Raw genomic sequence first — 17239 nt, 5'->3', positions numbered from 1 at the left:
CCTTCCCTCTTTAAAAGGAAACCTTTCCCCTTTTTAAATCAGTCTTTAAAAACCCACCTAAGGCCTGTTGTTGAACCATCCTGGTGAATGTGCCACAACCAGGGAGTTAGAAGCAAGACAGGGTTCTCTGCAAGGGATATTCGGCTTTGGGTCAGGCCAGATGTATGCTTTTGTGGGTTTTTGCGGGTATTTAAACATCTTTTTGGGTGTGTTTGTGTGTAAAAACATAAAATAGGGAATCACTAAGTATTACATGGAGGTGGGCCAGGGTTTCTTAACCCGGGTTTTATGAAACCCTGGGGTTTCTTGACGGCCCAGGAAGGGTTTCCCAACTGGGTGGGAGTTAATTCAATTTTTATATATTTTTAAAATTTCTTAAACATTTATAGGGTGATATGGCCATACATGATCATGTCTACCTACCCTCCCCCTCCCCAAATGGCCAATGCTGGGCCTGGAGGGGGTGGGAAGGGGTCCAGGGTGGGTGTGTCCACAGCTATGCTTCCAATCATATTCTGCAACCCTGGATTTCCTTGGGCATCTCCCATCGCAGTCCTAACCAGGGCCCAACCCTGCTTAGCTTCCAAGATTGGATGAGACCAGGCTAACATGGGTCATCCCGGTCAGGGCGGAATATCAGATATTTTTACCCAGATTACTAGAACTCAAGGGCATCCAACGGGGCTGGTGGGTGGTACTTTCAGGACAGACAAATACTGCTTTGCACCGAGAGTGATTAAAAGGTGGAATCTGCTGTCAGAGGATGTCATGACGTCAACAGGAATAAGTAGCTTTCAAAGGAGATTAGGCAGATTCATGGAGGATAAGTAAATCAGTGGCTACGGGCCAGGGCAACTGGAGGTGGGGAACCTCCACATTCAGAGGCACTAATCCTCTGAATCCCAGAGCCAGCAGACAACATTGGGTTTCTCTGCCCTGTGGCTGGCCCTCCAGAGGGACTGGTTGGCCCCTGAGTGAGCCAGGAGGCTGGACTAGGTGGGCCACCAGTCTGATCCAACAGGGCTCTTCTCATGTTCTCAACCTTGGCCTCTCTGCCCTGTTGTTGGTAATCCCGAAGAACTGGCTGGCTGCTGTGTGAGGTAGGATGCTGGACTAGATAGACCTCTGGTCTGGTCCAGAAGGGCTCTCATGTGCTCATCAGGAGAAAGCCATGGATGCTATGCCCTGTTGCTGGTCCTCCAGAGGAACTGGTTGTCTACAGTGGTCTCCTGCAGGGGTAGTCAACCTGTGGTCCTCCAGATGTTCATGGACTGCAATTCCCATGAGCCCCTGCCAGCAAACGCAGGTTGACTACCCCTAGTCTACTGTGTGAGACAGGATGCTGGCCTAGATGGATCGTTAGTCCAATCCAGCAGGGTTCTGCTTGGCATGCAGAAGGTCCCAGGCTCAATCCTTAGCGTCTCCAGTTACACAGGCCAGGTGATGCCTGGGGCCCTGGAGAGCCACCGCCAGGCTGAGTAGTCAGTGCTGAATATGACGTACCTTTGGAGGCAGCTCCACGTGCGACTGTGTTGACGTGTGAATTTTAATTGCAGGTGGAAGACAATGAAGTGAAGCTCTCGGAGAAGGCGCAGCAAGTGGCGAAGGTACGGAAGAGCGCTCTTCCTGTCTGGAATGAAGCTCGACTCAGGCGGCCTAGCTTGTTTCCAGGTTTCGAATATTAAGAGCATAAGAATTACCTTGCTGGGTTAGACCACTGGTCCATCAAGTCCCACCCAGCGGCCAGCTGGTTGCTCTGGAGCAGGGGTAGTCAAACTGCGGCCCTCCAGATGTCCATGAACTACAATTCCCAGAAGCCCCCTGCCAGCATTCGCTGGCAGGGGGCTCCTGGGAATTGTAGTCCATGGACATCTGGAGGGCCGCAGTTTGACTACCCCTGCTCTGGAGGGTCAAGGAGAAGGGATAGAGGCCACCCCTGTCTCCCAAGGTCTCCCTCTGATGTTGCCTCCTGGCTGTGGGACTCGGAGGATTAGTGCCTCTGCATGTGACTGCTTCCCACAAGGGCTAGTCGCCATTGATTTACTTAACCGCCATTTATCTCTCTAATCCCCTTTTAAAGCTGTTTATTCCTGCCGCTGTCATGAAATCTCCGGCCGTGAATTCCACATTTTATTCACTCCCTGTGCAAAGAAGGATTTCCTTTTGTCTGTCCTGAAGCTGCTGCTGCTTCGTAGGACGCCCTCAAGTCCTAATATTTGGGGAGAGGGCAAGGAGGAGGGCAAGGAATAAGCTGCCCCTCCCTTCTCTCCACAGCATAGGGGGCCGGGGGGGGGGCAGCATTTGGCCACACCCTCCTCTGCCCTTTTCCCAGTTTTGCAATGTCCTTTTGGAGACACGAGGACCAAAACTGGACGCAGTCTTCCAAACGAGGCTGCGCCAGAGATCTCCGCAGGGGCGTTGCAGTCTTCCCCTCGCCTCCCCCCTCCGCCCAAGTGCCAGTTTATGGGCAGACTGAGCTGCTTAGGGACGGCAGCGCCATTTACATAATCCCCCAGACGGAAACATGGCTTGCCCAGTTCTCAGCCGTCCTCGTTGGCACGAGCAACTCAAAGACATTATGAACATTAATCCAGGAACATGTGGCCTGTCCTTGTCCAAGGGCTCTTTATGCTGCATCACAAGCTGTTTTTGAAATGCAAACCCATTTCTGGATGGCTGGGAAGGCTGAGGTGTCCAGGGGCCTCTTCCAGTAACCCCCCCCAGGGCGCAGGAAGCTGGCTTTTGCTGAGTCGGGGCTTGCTTTTGGCGGTGTTGAAGCCTTCCTTATTGTGAGAGGCGCACTCCAGGATCCCAGGAGGCTCAGAGGGTAGTTAGAGTCATAGGGCTGGAAGGAGCCCTGCAATTGGAGTGGGCTGTAGCTCAGTGGTGGAGAATCCCCTTGGTGCACGGAAGGTCCCCGGTTCAATCCCAGGCACCTCCAGTTAAAAGGGGTTGGGTGGGAGGTGATGGGAAAGACCTCTGCCCCAGGCACCGGAAAGCGGGCCATCTTGACTTGGATGGGCCAAGGTTCTGAACCAGTGTAAAGCAGCTTCACGACCTCACTGTGACTTCGGGGTTGTGTCTCCAAAAGGGGAAGAGCGTCTGCTTGGCACACAGAAGGTCCCTAGTTCAATCCCTGGCATCTTCAGCCAGAAGGATCAGCAGTCCAGAAGCACGTTAAAGATTCTTAAAGCCCTGCTGGACCCTTGGGCCTTTTCTGTGGCTACGGGCAAACTAACACGGCTGCTGTCTTGATCTGCCTCCCTGGAAGGCACCGCATTTAGCCATACAGAGTGGGAATCCATCAGCCTTGTGGTATAAGGACAGAGGGACTCCTGTTCTCGCCGTATCTGAAGAAGTGAGCTGTGACTCACCAACGCTCTTCCCCTGCCATAGATGTTGTGGGTCTTTTGGCTTCTCCTTGTTTTTTTCTGCTACAGACAGGACTAACATGGCTTAAGGATCCATGATGTGGCAGACCTCTATTTTGAAATCCCGGGGAACCCCTGGCAGCCCTGAGGAAACAGGCACGGACCTCAATAGATCCAGAGTTCAGTTCCCTATGAGGCACCTTCACACGTGATTTGTGCGTGAACAGGTTGAGGTGGATTGCGCATAACAGCGCAAACATCCTGTCTGCGGCTGAGACACGATTCCGGGTGCATAAAGAGACTGTCTTGTGGCTGCAGTGGGCAGGTGTGGAAAGCTAAGCTTGAGTCCTGCCCTTGTGGAAATGGAGCTGAACGTGGCAGACCGATCTTCTGATTCAGGACGGGACTGTTTCCTATGTTCCGCAGACGCACCGTGAGGAATGCAAACTGATTGGCCTTCTTAATGTCCCCCAGCAATTTCCCCATTCCTGGCATTCCTAGCCCTGAGTCGGCAGCTCTGTCTGGCATCGAAAAGCTCTTGGAGTTTTCCTTCTGACTCCTCCGCTCCCTCCCTGGCCCTGAGATGACTTTGGATACCGATTTATCTGATAATGGGTGTCCCTTGTGGATCTCCCAGTTGATCCCTGAGAGCCCGTTTGGCATCTTTATCCTCCATTTAATACGTCTTGTGTGGAATTTGGACATCGCTTCAAGGATTTCACATTCAGACTGCCCGGGTCTCAACTGGAGTTTAAGCAAACAAACCCATTAATTTACCCCCCCACACACAAGTCATCAATGGGATAAGCTGCTTTATCGGTCAAATCTCCTTTACATGCAGTGCCTGCTTCCAGTTGGTCTGAATGTTCTCAGTGTCCCACAGCCTCTCCGGAGGAAAGGTGGCTTTTCCCTGCCTCGCTTGAATGCTTGAGAGGAAGCCTGGTATAATTTGCATGGGAGACCAACCTTCCTTCCTTCCTTCCTTCCTTCCTTCCTTCCTTCCTTCCTTCCTTCCTTCCTTCCTTCCTTCCTTCCTTCCTTAACCCTGAGTCCTATTCTTCCTTCCTTCCTTCCTTCCTTCCTTCCTTCCTTCCTTCCTTCCTTCCTTCCTTCCTTCCTTCCTTCCTTCCTTCCTTCCTTCCTTCCTTCCTTCCTTCCTTCTCCCTGTACTTTTCTTTCTCCTTTCTTTCTTTCTTTTTTTCTTTCTTTTTCTTTCTTTCTTTCTTTCTTTCTTTCTTTCTTTCTTTCTTTCTTTCTTTCTTTCTTTCTTTCTTTCTTTCTTTCTTTCTTTCTCTCTGTCTCTCTGTCTCTGTCTCTGTCTCTGTCTCTGTCTCTCTGTCTCTCTCTCTCCCTCCCTCCCTCCCTCCTAAAAGGACAGAAGCAGAACATTGAAAAGTTTCCTAAAGCACCACTCCGCCTGCTGTCAGGGCTTGGTCGGTGGGTTTCGGTGCCTGTGAGGTGAATGTCACCCCTCTTCCCAAGGTCGCCTTGTCAGTCCATGGGCTGGTAGTCAGCTTATCCTTGTGGCCAGTTCAGGAGCTGTGTTGCCACATTTCAGTTGTGTGAAATTCTGTCCCTCCCCAGGAAGAAGAATCGTTCCTGGGCACTTTCCTGACGGGAGGTGATGGGGCTTACATCGCTTCCAGCAATTCGCTGTGCAGGCCGGAGGAAGGTGAGTGACCTGTCCCGCAGGAAAGCCCCGTATTATTTAGTGGCTAAATGGTAGAGTCACTGCTTGGCATGCAGAAGGATCCCAGCTTCAACCCCTGTCATCTCCTGTTAAAAGCTATAGGCAGGAGGCATTGTGAAAGTCCCTGGAGAGCCGCTGCAAGTCTGAAGAGACAGCAGGGACCCTGATGGACCCCAGATCTGACTCCGCGGAAAGCAGTGGTGCTTCATGCGTGCTTGTGCATGTTCCTTGGGAGCAGTCCCAGCGCTGCCCTTGGGTGTCTCGCAAGTTGCCTCCTGGCCTAAAGCGCCTTGTGATGGGACCGGTGCCCATCCAGCCTTTGGCATGGCCAAAGATTATCACGTTTCCCTGGTGCCTCTAGAATTGCCACCCAGCCAAGTCACTGTAATTTGAGTCTCCTGTGTGGGTCTGTCTGCCGCCCCATGTCGGCTCTGTGGGTGGAATTTTGTCCTCTTCTGAGTATCACCCGGCCAGATTTGACAGGGCTTCTGTCCTGCAATATTCATTTCAAGTATTGCATTTAAATCCCTGGCATATGGGAAGAGTTTCAGATAGCAAATTCAGAGTTATAAGCCTTCTGGCAGATGGCATTTTCATTTCAGCGGGAGTTCTTTCCACGCTCCCCCCCCCCAAACAAAACATGCACTTGGGTGGCTTTGGCCAAAATTGTTCCAAAAGCCATCTTTGAGATAAGTCCTGCAGTGTTAGTCAGCACATGGAGTAATTGCAGGGAGTTTTTAAAATTTGTTTTTAGACTATTTTACCCCACGATTCCTCTGAGGCCTCAAGGTGGCCCAGTTTCAGGAGTTCCGTGTCTGCTGAACTCTTCTTGTAACTGTGTTTATGTGTGAGATCTTTGTTCCACTACAAAACAAAATGTGTGATGGTGTCACGCTCCCACCAAATTCCCCAATAAACAGGCTCTTGGTTGAAGAAATCTCATTATTATTATCATCATCATCACCACCAAACTTTATTACCTAATACATTAATTACAACAGTAATAACATTAATTATGTTACATTGTTTAAAAAGCATCCTGTACTTTAATAACAAAATTAATGACTTCCAAATCCCCTTATAAGCCCTCCTCAATTATTAGAAGCAAACAAAAAAGTGCTGGTACAAATTCCCAAATAGAAATATGTCTTCCAGCAAAACTACTCACATAGCATTCTTTCTGATCTGAATTAATTATCCTTCACCTGTAATTTAAATATGCTGGCCATCTACAGACGTGCTCCCTGGAGCGAGACAAACAGACGTCACGGCCGTAGTCATTTCTGTTACAGGGGGCGCGCCAGTAGATGTGTTTCCACATCAAAAATGCCCAGGATAAATGCAACTTGGTCATCAAACATGCAGTATAAGTCATGGAAACAGTATGGCAAGAACAGGGTTGTGACAGGTGGCCCCATAGCTGTGAATAATACAGATTTTTACAAGACTCTTTCCAAGAACAGAATCCACCTGCAGCCCTGGAAGAAGCAGCATTTCCCATTGGCTTTGCTCCCCCTGCCAGGACTCGATTTTTATATTTATGGGTCCCCGCGACTGCCAGGAACCTGGGCTTGGTGGGGAGTTCCCTGGCTGCTCTTTTTGAGAGGTGCCAAGGGTGCTGGCCTGTAAAATCTTAATTGGGGGGGGGGTATGGGCTTTTGAGAATCGGCGTTCCCAAGGGTCAATTGAGGTTGGTCTCTGAAATGCTATCGGTCCCAAATCCAGCCGTCCTGCAGTCCAGCATGGCTACCCTCTGAAATGGGCACTTTGTGTAATCATTGTTGCATGAGTTGTCAGCTTTCTGCAGGGCCTGCAAGATGGTGCTCTTCCGCCAGGCATATGGTTGAGGCCAGGGTGGAGTCCCGGTGTTTCCATCAGAGAATCCCCCCCCCCCTTTGATTCCTATTAGATCTGACTCTCTTCCAGTGGAAGGAAAAGGAGGGAGGGAGGGGATTGGAAATGTTCTTATTTATAGTTCCATGTTCTTATGGTTCTTTATGGTTCTAAGGGGTGTTTTATGGGGTTTTATTGTATTTTATCGTTTTAAATTGTGAACCGCCACGAGACCACTGGAAGAACAGTGGTATAAAAAAATAAAAAAATAAAAATAAATGTATGATGTTGTCCAGCTGGGGGTGTGCTGTGGGGCTTCCAAGCGCAGTCAGTTAACGTCCCTGTCAAATACATCACCCGACATCTGGCATCTCCTCTTCCTTTGCGTTTCAGGCAAGCTCTACTTCTTCTCCGACGGTCTCCTGTTCTGCCACCCTCACTATGGGAGCATCACCATTTCCAAGATCCACATGACCTCCCTCCGGTTCTACGACGGAGTAAGTACTCCTTCAGTTGCCTTTTTCGATGCTTGTCAGAATTGCCCAGCAATAGCACAGGGTGATCGTCTTTTTCCTTCAGCCTCAGACGAATATTGCAGAGATCGGATGAGCCCCTGTCGGGAGGATGTGGTTTTGAAGTTCCCGAGAATCTGGGGGGCTGGACTGGATGGCCCTTGATGGTCTCTCCTAGAATGTGTGGTTGTTATTTGTCCCACTTGGGAGGGGGTGGATTTCTCTCTTTCTCTGTATCTTCAGACACATTTGATGGAGCCATTTGATGGTCAAAAGCAGGGGCAGTCAAACTGCGGCCCTCCAGATGTCCATGGACTACAATTCCCATGGGCCCCTGCCAGCAAATGCTGGCAGGGGCTCATGGGAATTGTAGTCCATGGACATCTGGAGGGCCGCAGTTTGACTACCCCTGGTCAAAAGCAATGCACAATGCAAGGGCTTGTTTCCGTTGAACTTCTCAGAGCCACGGGCAAAAGAACCTCTCTTTTGCTGCCTACTCAACAAGCTTTATGGACCCAGGGCCGTGACCTTTCTTCTATTGTACGGCTGAAGATAGCCGCCTTCCGTAAACCCCCGGCTATTTATGGGGCCCCAAGGAGGATTCCAGCACAATGCGAAAAACCTTGAAAGAGGATGTTTCAAAATTGTTTTGCCAGCTTGCCAAGGTGCAGGGGGCGCTAAAAATAGGCCGAGCGTAGGAGAGGGTGGAAGAGACGTCTGTAGCCGAGCAGTAATACAGGAAGAGATAAGGGTCCTGGCGTCTCCTCAGTGAATAAGCATGCCTGTAAACTGTAAACAGCTTATCTCTCCCAGCCCCATAACTGTTTCCGTGGCTATCCATCCAAGAAAAATGGGGCATGGCGGAATGGGCAGGATTCTTGGGTTCCTGTCCTGTCACGAGCTCAAGATTGGGTGCAAGATTTCGGCTCGTTGCCAGGGGGAGAAGTCCCTTGGTGGTTGCTAGCCATGGTGGCTCAAGGGAACCTCCACGCTCACAGGCACTAAGCCTTTGAATCTCAGGGCCAGGAGGCAACGTCAGAGGAAAGCTCGGCCTCTCTGCCTTGTGGTTGGCCCTCTGGAGGTACTGCTTGGCCCCTGTGTGAGGCAGGAGGCTGGACTATTTGGACCACTAATCTGATCCAGCAGGGCTCTTCTGATGATCCTATCTGGGGAAAACCTCCGCCTCTCTGCCCTGTTGTTGGTCCTCCAGAGGAACTGGCTGGCCCCTGTGTGAAACGGGAAGCTGGAATAGAAATACCCTTACTGGTTAGATCCAGAAGGGCTCTTGTGTTATTCTCAGGGAAAGTCCTTTACCTCTCTGCCCTGTTGTTGGTCCTCCAGAGGAACTGGCTGGCCCCTGGGTGAGGCAGGAGGCTGGACTAGATGGACCTTCTCTGGCCTGATCCAGCAGGGCTCTTCTGGTGTTCTTCTCAGGGAAAGGCCTTGACCTGTCTGCCCTGTTGTTGGCCCGCCAGAGGAACTGGTCGGCCCCTGTGTGATACATCATGGTGGACCAGCAGTCTGATCCTGCAGGGCTCTTCTGATATTCTTATCAGGAGAAGGCCTTGGCCTCTATGCCCAGTTGTTGCTGAGAGCCGTCTTGGTGTAGTGTTTGCAAAAGCTCTCCTATAGGATTAGACGAGGCAAGAGAATGTTTGGGGCGGGAGGCTGTTGTCCCCCGTCCGTTCGCTTCCCGTGGCTGCCGCCGTGGACCTTAAAGGCTCTGTCCTTTCTCTCTCCCCAGGACTCCACCAGTGTGGTCGCAGCCCTCCTCATCGGCTACAAAGGCTCCCTCCTCCCTCACCTGCCGATCCAACTGCACACTCCAAGCAATTCCCTGGCCATCGCTCTTTTCCCCAAATCGAAACTCTATAAAGCTTTCTACTCGCAGGTAAGGCCATCAGCAGCCCGCCTCCCTCAGCCAGGTGGTGGACCCAAGCGACTCTCCCCTGTTGCGGCCTCACAACAGCCCTGCAAGGTAGGTCAAGGCAGGCTGCGATTGTGGGACTGTCACAGGGTTCACCCAGTGAACAGAAGGGAGGATCTGAACCTTGGTCCCCCATACCCTAGCTCTGAGGACCCTAACCCTTTGGACGTGAAATTCAGCCATGAATGTGCTGCCTCAGGGGGTGACGCCACCTGGCACAGAATGTCAGGGCATGAGGGGAATCAGAAGCAAACTGCAGCTACTGTGCACACACCTCCTAATGCGATATTACAGGCTCTATATTTGCTTCACGTTTTTTGCATAAACGTGTATTTCAGGACAGTGGAATCTGTTTAAGAATCAATATGATGTCTGTTCCAACACATCCACTGGAACACTATCAGACAATCCACCCGTAAATGCTCCGTTTCGAAATGTTCTTCGTCATCAGCGGTGGTATGCAAATGCAAAAACCAAGCTCTTCACTGGGGAAAGCTTCAAACGGCTCCAAAATGTATCCGTGTGACCAGAATCTCTGTAACTCAACCTTGCAAGCATGTATTTATTTCTTATATATTCCTACACCACCCTCCCATGAGGCTCATTAGAGAGATTTTGGTCGCACAGATAAATTTTGGATAAATCCCGGATTCCCCCCTAGCCGTCCCGCTGAGAGAGGAGGGGGGTGAGGGAGCCTCCCACCCGTTGATGGGGAATTCTCATGCCTGTAGCAGGGGACTGGTAGACCTATCCTCTAAGGCCCCGTTCATCCCTCTCATTAAACCAGCCTCATTTACAAACCCAGGCTCACGTGACCTCCTCCTCCCCTCCCCTCCCCTCGTTCCCACTGAGCATGCCTAAGGAGTCCTGGTTCCCAACCGGCTCTGGGGCCCCACGTCTCACAAGCCGCGTCTTGTAAACATAGCTTAACACCAGGCCCAAAGGCAGCCCAGGCCCAGAATGACTCAGGCATTGGCTTCAGGCCTGTGGTCTAAATGAGACAAGCAGACCAGCAAAATGGGTATTATTTTTCCTCCCGGGTTTCTTGTAAAATTTCATGTGAAACAACAAACCGCTTTCTGTTTTCCTTGGTCCACACATGCTGGACCTTTGTTTCATCAGGATTACGGAGTAATTCTTAAAACACCGGGGAAAATAGCAGCACTGTTGACTTAAGCCCTCCATCCCTGGAGGAAGAAATCTGCTTTTATCGTGACCTGCAGAGGATAGAAGAAATTCCATTAATGTAGCTGTTATATCCCTAACATATTCTGTGTATTAAAACATTTCCATCCTGCCTTTCCTCGTGGCTGGGGAGGAACTGTGGCCCAGTGGTTAAACTTCTACTGGGCATGCAGAAGGTAGAGTCCTAGAATAACAGAGTTGGAAGGGACCTCCTGGGTTATCTAGTCCAACCCCCTGCACTGTGCAGGACACTCACAACCCTCTCGCTCATCCCCTGTCACCTGCCACCCCCTTGAGCCTTCACAGAATCAGCCTCTCCATCAGATGGCTCTCCAGCCTCTGTTTAAAAACCTCCAAAGATGGAGAACCCACTACCTCCCGAGGAAGCCTGTTCCACTGCTCTGACTGTTAGGAATTTCTTCCGGAGGTTTAGACGGAATTTAGAATCATAGAATCCTAGAGTTGGAAGGGACCTCCTGGGTCATGTAGTCCAACCCCCTGCTCAGCGCAGAACACTCACATCCCAATCGCTCACCCACTGTCACCTGCCACCCCCTTGAGCCTTCACAGAATCAGCCTCTCCGTCAGATGGCTCTCCAGCCTCTGTTTAAAAATCTCCAAAGACGGAGAACCCACCACCTCCCATGGAATCCTGTTCCGCTGAGAAACCGCTCTGTCAGACGTCCTGAGTTCAGTCCCGGCATCTCCAGTTAAAAGGACCAAACTGTAGGTGATGCTAAAGACCTGAACCTGAGACCCTGGAGAGCTATGGGGAGGGGCTGTGGCTCAGTGGCAGATCCTCTGCTTGGCATGCAGAAGGTCCCAGGTTCAATCCCCGGCATCTCCAGTGAAAAGGACCAGGCAGCAGGTGATGGGAAAGACCTCGGCCTGAGACCCTAAACCAGCTTTTTTCAGCCTTATTGACCATGAAGGAACCCCTGAAATATTCCCCAGGCTTCAGGGAACCTCCTAAGCGTTGCCGTGCCCCATCAGAGAAGTGGGCCCGGAAGCGAGATGCTGGAGCCAACCAGTCAATCGATCATTTACCATTTTCCACGGAGGAGAAAGAGACGAGGCCTGTAGAGCAACAAGGGAAGCAGGCTCTAGAGACGTCTAGTGATGTCAGCAGCCCTCCAAACTTCCAGGAAAGGCTGCGGGACCCTGGGGATCCCCAGAACCTTAGTTGGGAATCCCTGCCCTAGACTGAGAAAGCCTGATTGGGAATCCTGCTGCCAGTCAACACTGACCTTGATGGATCCATGATTTGATTCATCGTGAAGCAGCTTTGCGTGTGGGTTTATCCGTTGGCGACTGGTGGGATGGGGAAATCAACATGGAGCCACCACTTAAGACAGGGGTAGTCAACCTGTGGTCCTCCAGATGTCCATGGACTGCAATTCCCATGAGCCCCTGCCAGCAAATGCTGGCAGGGGCTCATGGGAATTGTAGTCCATGGACATCTGGAGGACCACAGGTTGACTACCCCTCACTTCAGTAAGAGACTCAGCTCCCCGAGTAGAAACCCTGCCAGGACTCGGTGTTCTGAAGCGGAGCCATGCAAGCACTGCTGATGCTGGGGAAGAGGAGCTTAATCCCGTTAACGCGGAATTGAAAAGTGGGTCATTTTTTGGGGGTCGTTATTAAATAAACCACGGCTTCCAAAGCGTCCCGTCTCTCTCCTCTCCCGCCTCTCGTGTCGGGATTGATTGCCGGAGCCGGCACCTTCAGGGTTCCGAACGGCCTTTCTTAGAGAGAGTTTTTAATTAAAATCTGTAATAACTCACACCCCGAGGATCCTGCCGTGGTGACTCACATTCCGGATCAAACACTGCCTCAGAAGCCCATTAAAGTTATTAAGTGCAAATGCTCAATGGTGTAATTTGCATTTCATTCCCCGCCGTAGGTTTTCTCCGTCTGGCAAGCGCGGGGGAACTCAGGAGCCTCTCTGAAAATGACGCAAGACGCCTGCCTCCCGGCAGAACTCGAGCCATTGTGAGTTATAGAATCATAGAATCATAGAGTTGGAAGGGGTCATACAGGCCATCTAGTCCAACCCCCTGCTCAGGGCAGGATCAGCCCTAAGCATCCTAAAGCATCCAAGAAATGTGTGTAGCCAACCTTTGCTTGAAGACTGCCAGTGAGGGGGAGCTCACCACCTCCTTAGGCAGCCTATTCCACTGCTGAACTACTCTGACTGTGAAAAATTTTTTCCTGATGTCTAGCCTAGTTGAACCTAGCCCCGTCCACAAAAATAATGTGTGTGTGTGTGGGGAGAGGGGGCAGCCTCCCATCATGCTTTGCTCCCTTCCCTTTTTCCAAAAATGTGTTTTTGGCAAAATGGTTTCGTTGTGCCCCTTAAGCCCACCATTCTGCACTCTTGTGCCTCCCACTTCCCCCCCCCCCCCAAAGTGTCTTGAATGTAATCTTTTACAAAACCAACCACCCTGGATTATAACTGCTGTGCAAAACTGCAAGACCGCTTTTTTTAAACTTAGAAACAGTGTTGTAATGCGATCACCGCTTAAAAAGAAAGAGGTAGATATTTTGGAACGGGGAGGAAGGGGAAGGAGGAGGAAAGGGACGTTCCCAAACAACTCAGTGTGGTGGGTGCGGGGAAAAACTTGAATGCACTCATTTCTGCATTGGGCAGCCCCGTATTAGACTCCGCCTTGACTGATAAAATCTCTGTAACAGGGAATTGCGTGGTCAGTCAGGTCAAATCAGGGCTGCACCTGGACAGGCGAATTTTATTGCGGAAACAAGTGGAAAAGGCGGCCTTTTAAAACTGGAAATACGAACATATTGCCTGTTCGGAAGCAGTCCTGGTCTCAGGAAGTTGTCAGGGGAGGGGGGGGGGACTGCTTTTCAAATTGACAGTGTGGCTTGGGGCTGAACTTTGGGTGCACGTTTGACGAGTGAGGAGTGATAATTGTGTCGTCTCCAGTAACAGGTGCTGATTCAGACCGAGCGGTCGCAGGTTCCTGGATCGGAAGGCTCACGGGCGTGTGTTTCCTTGTTTCAGGCATTCTCACATTCAGAAGCTCTTCAGTCTGTCGTCCTGTCCGGCTGGGGAAAGGCAAAGCCACCTCCGCGTATCCGCAAGCCTCCCGGACCTGGACAGGTAAGGCCTTTGGAAAGGCAGCCGGAGAAGTGGGTTTTGCACACTGCAGTTCTTACATATCCCAACAAGAATTTTCACATGTAGATGGCTGTCCAACACATTTGATGTGGTGCCCACATCTTTGTCCTGCACTTCCACTTGCAGGAGAACTGTGAGGCAAGCTTGCACCCAAACAAGCGCTCAACGCAACAGCCAGTTCCTGTGCCAAGTCTTGTTCTTCCTCCCCAAAGGTTTCTGCTCCACTTCACAGTGAGCAGCGCCAGCCGCGAACCCGTGACAAGATCCCACCTGCCTCTGTTGCTGCAGCAGCAGCCGGAAGCCGTCCCTGGACACCAGGTGGAGAACAGCAAGGTAAATTCGCAAAGGCTCAGCCGAATTTGTAGAGCTCCCCTTGCGGCAGCCTTTCTCAACTTTTTTACCGCTGAGAATCCCCTGAAATATTCTTCAGACTTTGACCCACCAACCCCTCCCAGAATGGCCACTGATGGGCCTGGAGGGGTAAGAACGGGAGGGTCCCTGTTTTGGGGAGTTTCTTAAGAATAAAAAGTTCGAGGAAGGCTGAAGTAAGCAGTGCTGACCTTGAGGCCCCAAGGTCTGCTTCAGCATCCGGCAGCTTCCTGTGTGATCGCAGGCTTGCTCCTTTGGGCTGCTGCCTGATTGCTTGTAGACGATCCCAGGCCCTGACCCAGACTGTTCCTTCTCTTGGAAGGTGGTGATCACCGTCTTGACGGGGCTTCCCGGATGCCGCTCGAGTGACCTTTGTGCTTTCCTGGTCACTTTTAACAAAGAGTATGGAAGGTGGGTAGGGCTTTAAGTCTGTCTTGTTCTGTCGGGGGGCGGGGGCTGAGGGTTTGTCTGCCAGTGGCCCCTTGGTATCCTGAGAAAGCCAGAGCGAAGCTCACAGCAGCACCACTTGTCTCCGGTAGAGGCAGAAGGGGCCAATTAAGTTATCTTGGAAGTGAGCTGACCTAACGGGCATCTAGGCTCAGGTCCCATTGGTAGTGATAGTCATGGGATTGCTCACTGCTTCCCCGGTGCTTCTACTAGTTTGGTTTTGACTGAGGGGGCCTTGGCCATTTTGCTTGGATACAGCTGCCAGCAGAGCCCAGGGAAACAACGAGTAAACCTGCATAAGCGGCCATCAACACTAAGGCTGGTTGTTGGCCCTCCAGAGGAACTTGCTGGCCCCTGAGTGAGATACAATGTAGGACTAGATGGGCCCTCACTGGTCTGACCCAGCCACTGGTCTGGCCTTAACCTCTCTGCCCTGCTGTTGGCCCTCCAGAGGAACTGGTTGGCCACTGGGTGAGACGGGAGGCTGGATTAGGTGGACCCTCCCTGGCCTGACCCAGCAGGGCACATCTGAGGTTCTTATCAGCAGAAGGCCTTGGCCTCTCTGCCCTGATGTTGGCACTTCAGAGGAACTAGCTGGCCACACTATGCAGAACTAGGTGGGCCCTCACTGGTCAGATCCAGCAGCGTCCTCCTTATATTCTTAATCCTGGCCATTCTGGCAGCATCACTGGGGCCCAGGCTGGCTTCCTACTGGTGCCAGCAGTCCTCCAGTCGACCTCTGGCTTTTAAAGAAATGTGCTGCCTTTCCAAGCTGTTGCCTTGAGGCCAGTTCTCGAGGCAGCCTCCCTGGAAATGCCAGCGTATCAATGCTTTGAGTTCAGCATGTAGTGAAACTGAAGGTCTGTTCCTAAGGTCTTTTTTTTCTTGGATGTTCATGATTTGGAGAGAAAATGCAGTGAGCTGTAATGATCTAAAGAGAAGCCGAATCAGCTAGACTCACCTCTGTTCGCATCATATATTAGGTGGCTGGTTTATCGTCAAACCATGGATAGCCCTGAGTGTTTCAGCGCAGCCCACTTCCAGAAGTACCTGACGAGCGTTCTGGAATCGCAGCACAACCGGAGTGCTCGCCTCTCAGCTTACAACCGGAAGAAACTCAGGTTGCTGGTGGTTCTGCAAGGGTAAGGATGCTGCTTCTGGTTTTGCACGGGTCCTTGCTGTCAGCTACCCGCCATTAATATCAGTTCTCTTAGAACTCTCTTGGCCCGACTTACTTCACAGCGTGTCTATTGTGGGGAGAGGAAGGGAAAGGGGTCTGTAAGCTACTTCGGGGACCCCTTTGGGTAGTGAAAAGTGAGGTATAAATACCAGCTCTTCTAATCTGGTTAAACTGGGCTCATCCACCTGCAGCCAGCTGGGTGACTGTGGGCTAGTCACAGTTCTTTCGAGCTGTTCTTGCAGAGCAGTTCTCTTAGAGCTCTCTCAGCCCCACATATCTCACAGAGAGTCTGTTGTAGGGAGAGGAAGGGAAAGGGGTTTGTAAGCCACTGTGGGACTGCTTCAAGTAGTGAACATTGGGGTATAAACGACCAGCTTTTATTATTACATTTGTCCAGTAATATTACCTCTGAAATAAACTTCTGTGTTTGTTTTGTCTGTCCATGTTAACAGTAAAAAATATAGATATCTTCTATATAGCAACACGTATCTTGTTCTTTTACATCTCCTTAATGTTACAGACCCCAAACTGCATTTGTTGCAGCATTTTTAGTTAACATCAACAGTTTAGAGATCGCTTAGTTTCTTCTAGGCTGCCTAAGGAGGTGGTGAGCTCCCCCTCACTGGCAGTCTTCAAGCAAAGGTTGGATGCACACTTTTCTTGGATGCTTTAGGATGCTCTGGGCTGATCCTGCGTTGAGCAGGGGGTTGGACTAGATGGCCTGTATGGCCCCTTCCAACTCTGTGATTCTATGATTCTGTTCAGTATAGTCTAGTATTGGACTCCCATTCTCTTCTGAATCCCAATGTTGATTTGTTGCCTGCCAAATATGTCAGCTGTCTCCTATTCCATCGATTTATCCAGTCCACGGTATCTGGGGACGGTTCTTTGTTTCCACCTTGATGCTTAGAGAATCCGAGCAGCTGAAAGAGGAAATATTTTAACAGAAGGTCAACACACAAAAGGGTGACATCAGTCAATAGTTATAGATAAAACGTGATCAGAATCAGAATAAAATTTACAACACAGATCTATAGAAACAGCACAGAAACCAGTAATTTAATTTTAAGCTCACAAATCCTTATCGTTCGATAATTGGACCTTTTTGAACTATGTGGCATGAAACTTGGCGAGACATCTTGAATTTGAAGAATTTTGACCAACTAAAAGTTAGATCTGACCCAGAATTCTGATGTGAGTGGGGCAGGAAGGGAAGGCCAATTGTAAGCCACTTTGAGACTCACTTAGGTAGTGAAAAGGGGGGGTAGAAAAACCAACTCTTCTTCTTCCTCCTCCCCCTCCCTGTTGTGTAGTTCTTTCCACGCCTTCTCACTTCTGCATGATGGTTTTGACTCCAAATCCAAATTTATATGCACTACATTAAAGGCGTGTGCAGGGGGTGGGGGTTATTCATTTGAAAATGCCAGCTAGTCTGTCATCCCTCTTTGCGTGTTTTTGTACAGGAAATCTGGAGAGGAATTACCAAAACAAAACAGCTCAGCCAGGACCCTCGTTCTAAGGGGGCACGGCCTTTAAAATGGTTAGATGCTTTCTCTTTCCTCTGCCAGAACGTATACACCGTGAAA

General features: G+C 50.6%; 1 protein-coding gene across 1 annotated transcript in view; it reads left to right on the top strand.

Annotated features, from left to right (window-relative positions):
• DNAAF9 (dynein axonemal assembly factor 9) overlaps nucleotides 1-17239 on the top strand; it is an 84927-nt gene that overhangs the window by 47846 nt on the left and 19842 nt on the right. The window contains exons 19-27 of the mRNA XM_077301224.1: nucleotides 1557-1607; nucleotides 4956-5043; nucleotides 7288-7391; nucleotides 9151-9297; nucleotides 12422-12510; nucleotides 13541-13639; nucleotides 13870-13990; nucleotides 14349-14437; nucleotides 15457-15615. Coding sequence (XP_077157339.1) covers nucleotides 1557-1607; nucleotides 4956-5043; nucleotides 7288-7391; nucleotides 9151-9297; nucleotides 12422-12510; nucleotides 13541-13639; nucleotides 13870-13990; nucleotides 14349-14437; nucleotides 15457-15615 — 947 coding nt within the window. The remainder of the gene's footprint in view (nucleotides 1-1556; nucleotides 1608-4955; nucleotides 5044-7287; nucleotides 7392-9150; nucleotides 9298-12421; nucleotides 12511-13540; nucleotides 13640-13869; nucleotides 13991-14348; nucleotides 14438-15456; nucleotides 15616-17239) is intronic.

The sequence above is a fragment of the Paroedura picta genome, chromosome 10 (assembly GCF_049243985.1).
Source record: "Paroedura picta isolate Pp20150507F chromosome 10, Ppicta_v3.0, whole genome shotgun sequence".
Classification (NCBI taxonomy): domain Eukaryota; kingdom Metazoa; phylum Chordata; class Lepidosauria; order Squamata; family Gekkonidae; genus Paroedura; species Paroedura picta.
This window is presented reverse-complemented; position numbering and strand designations above follow the sequence as displayed.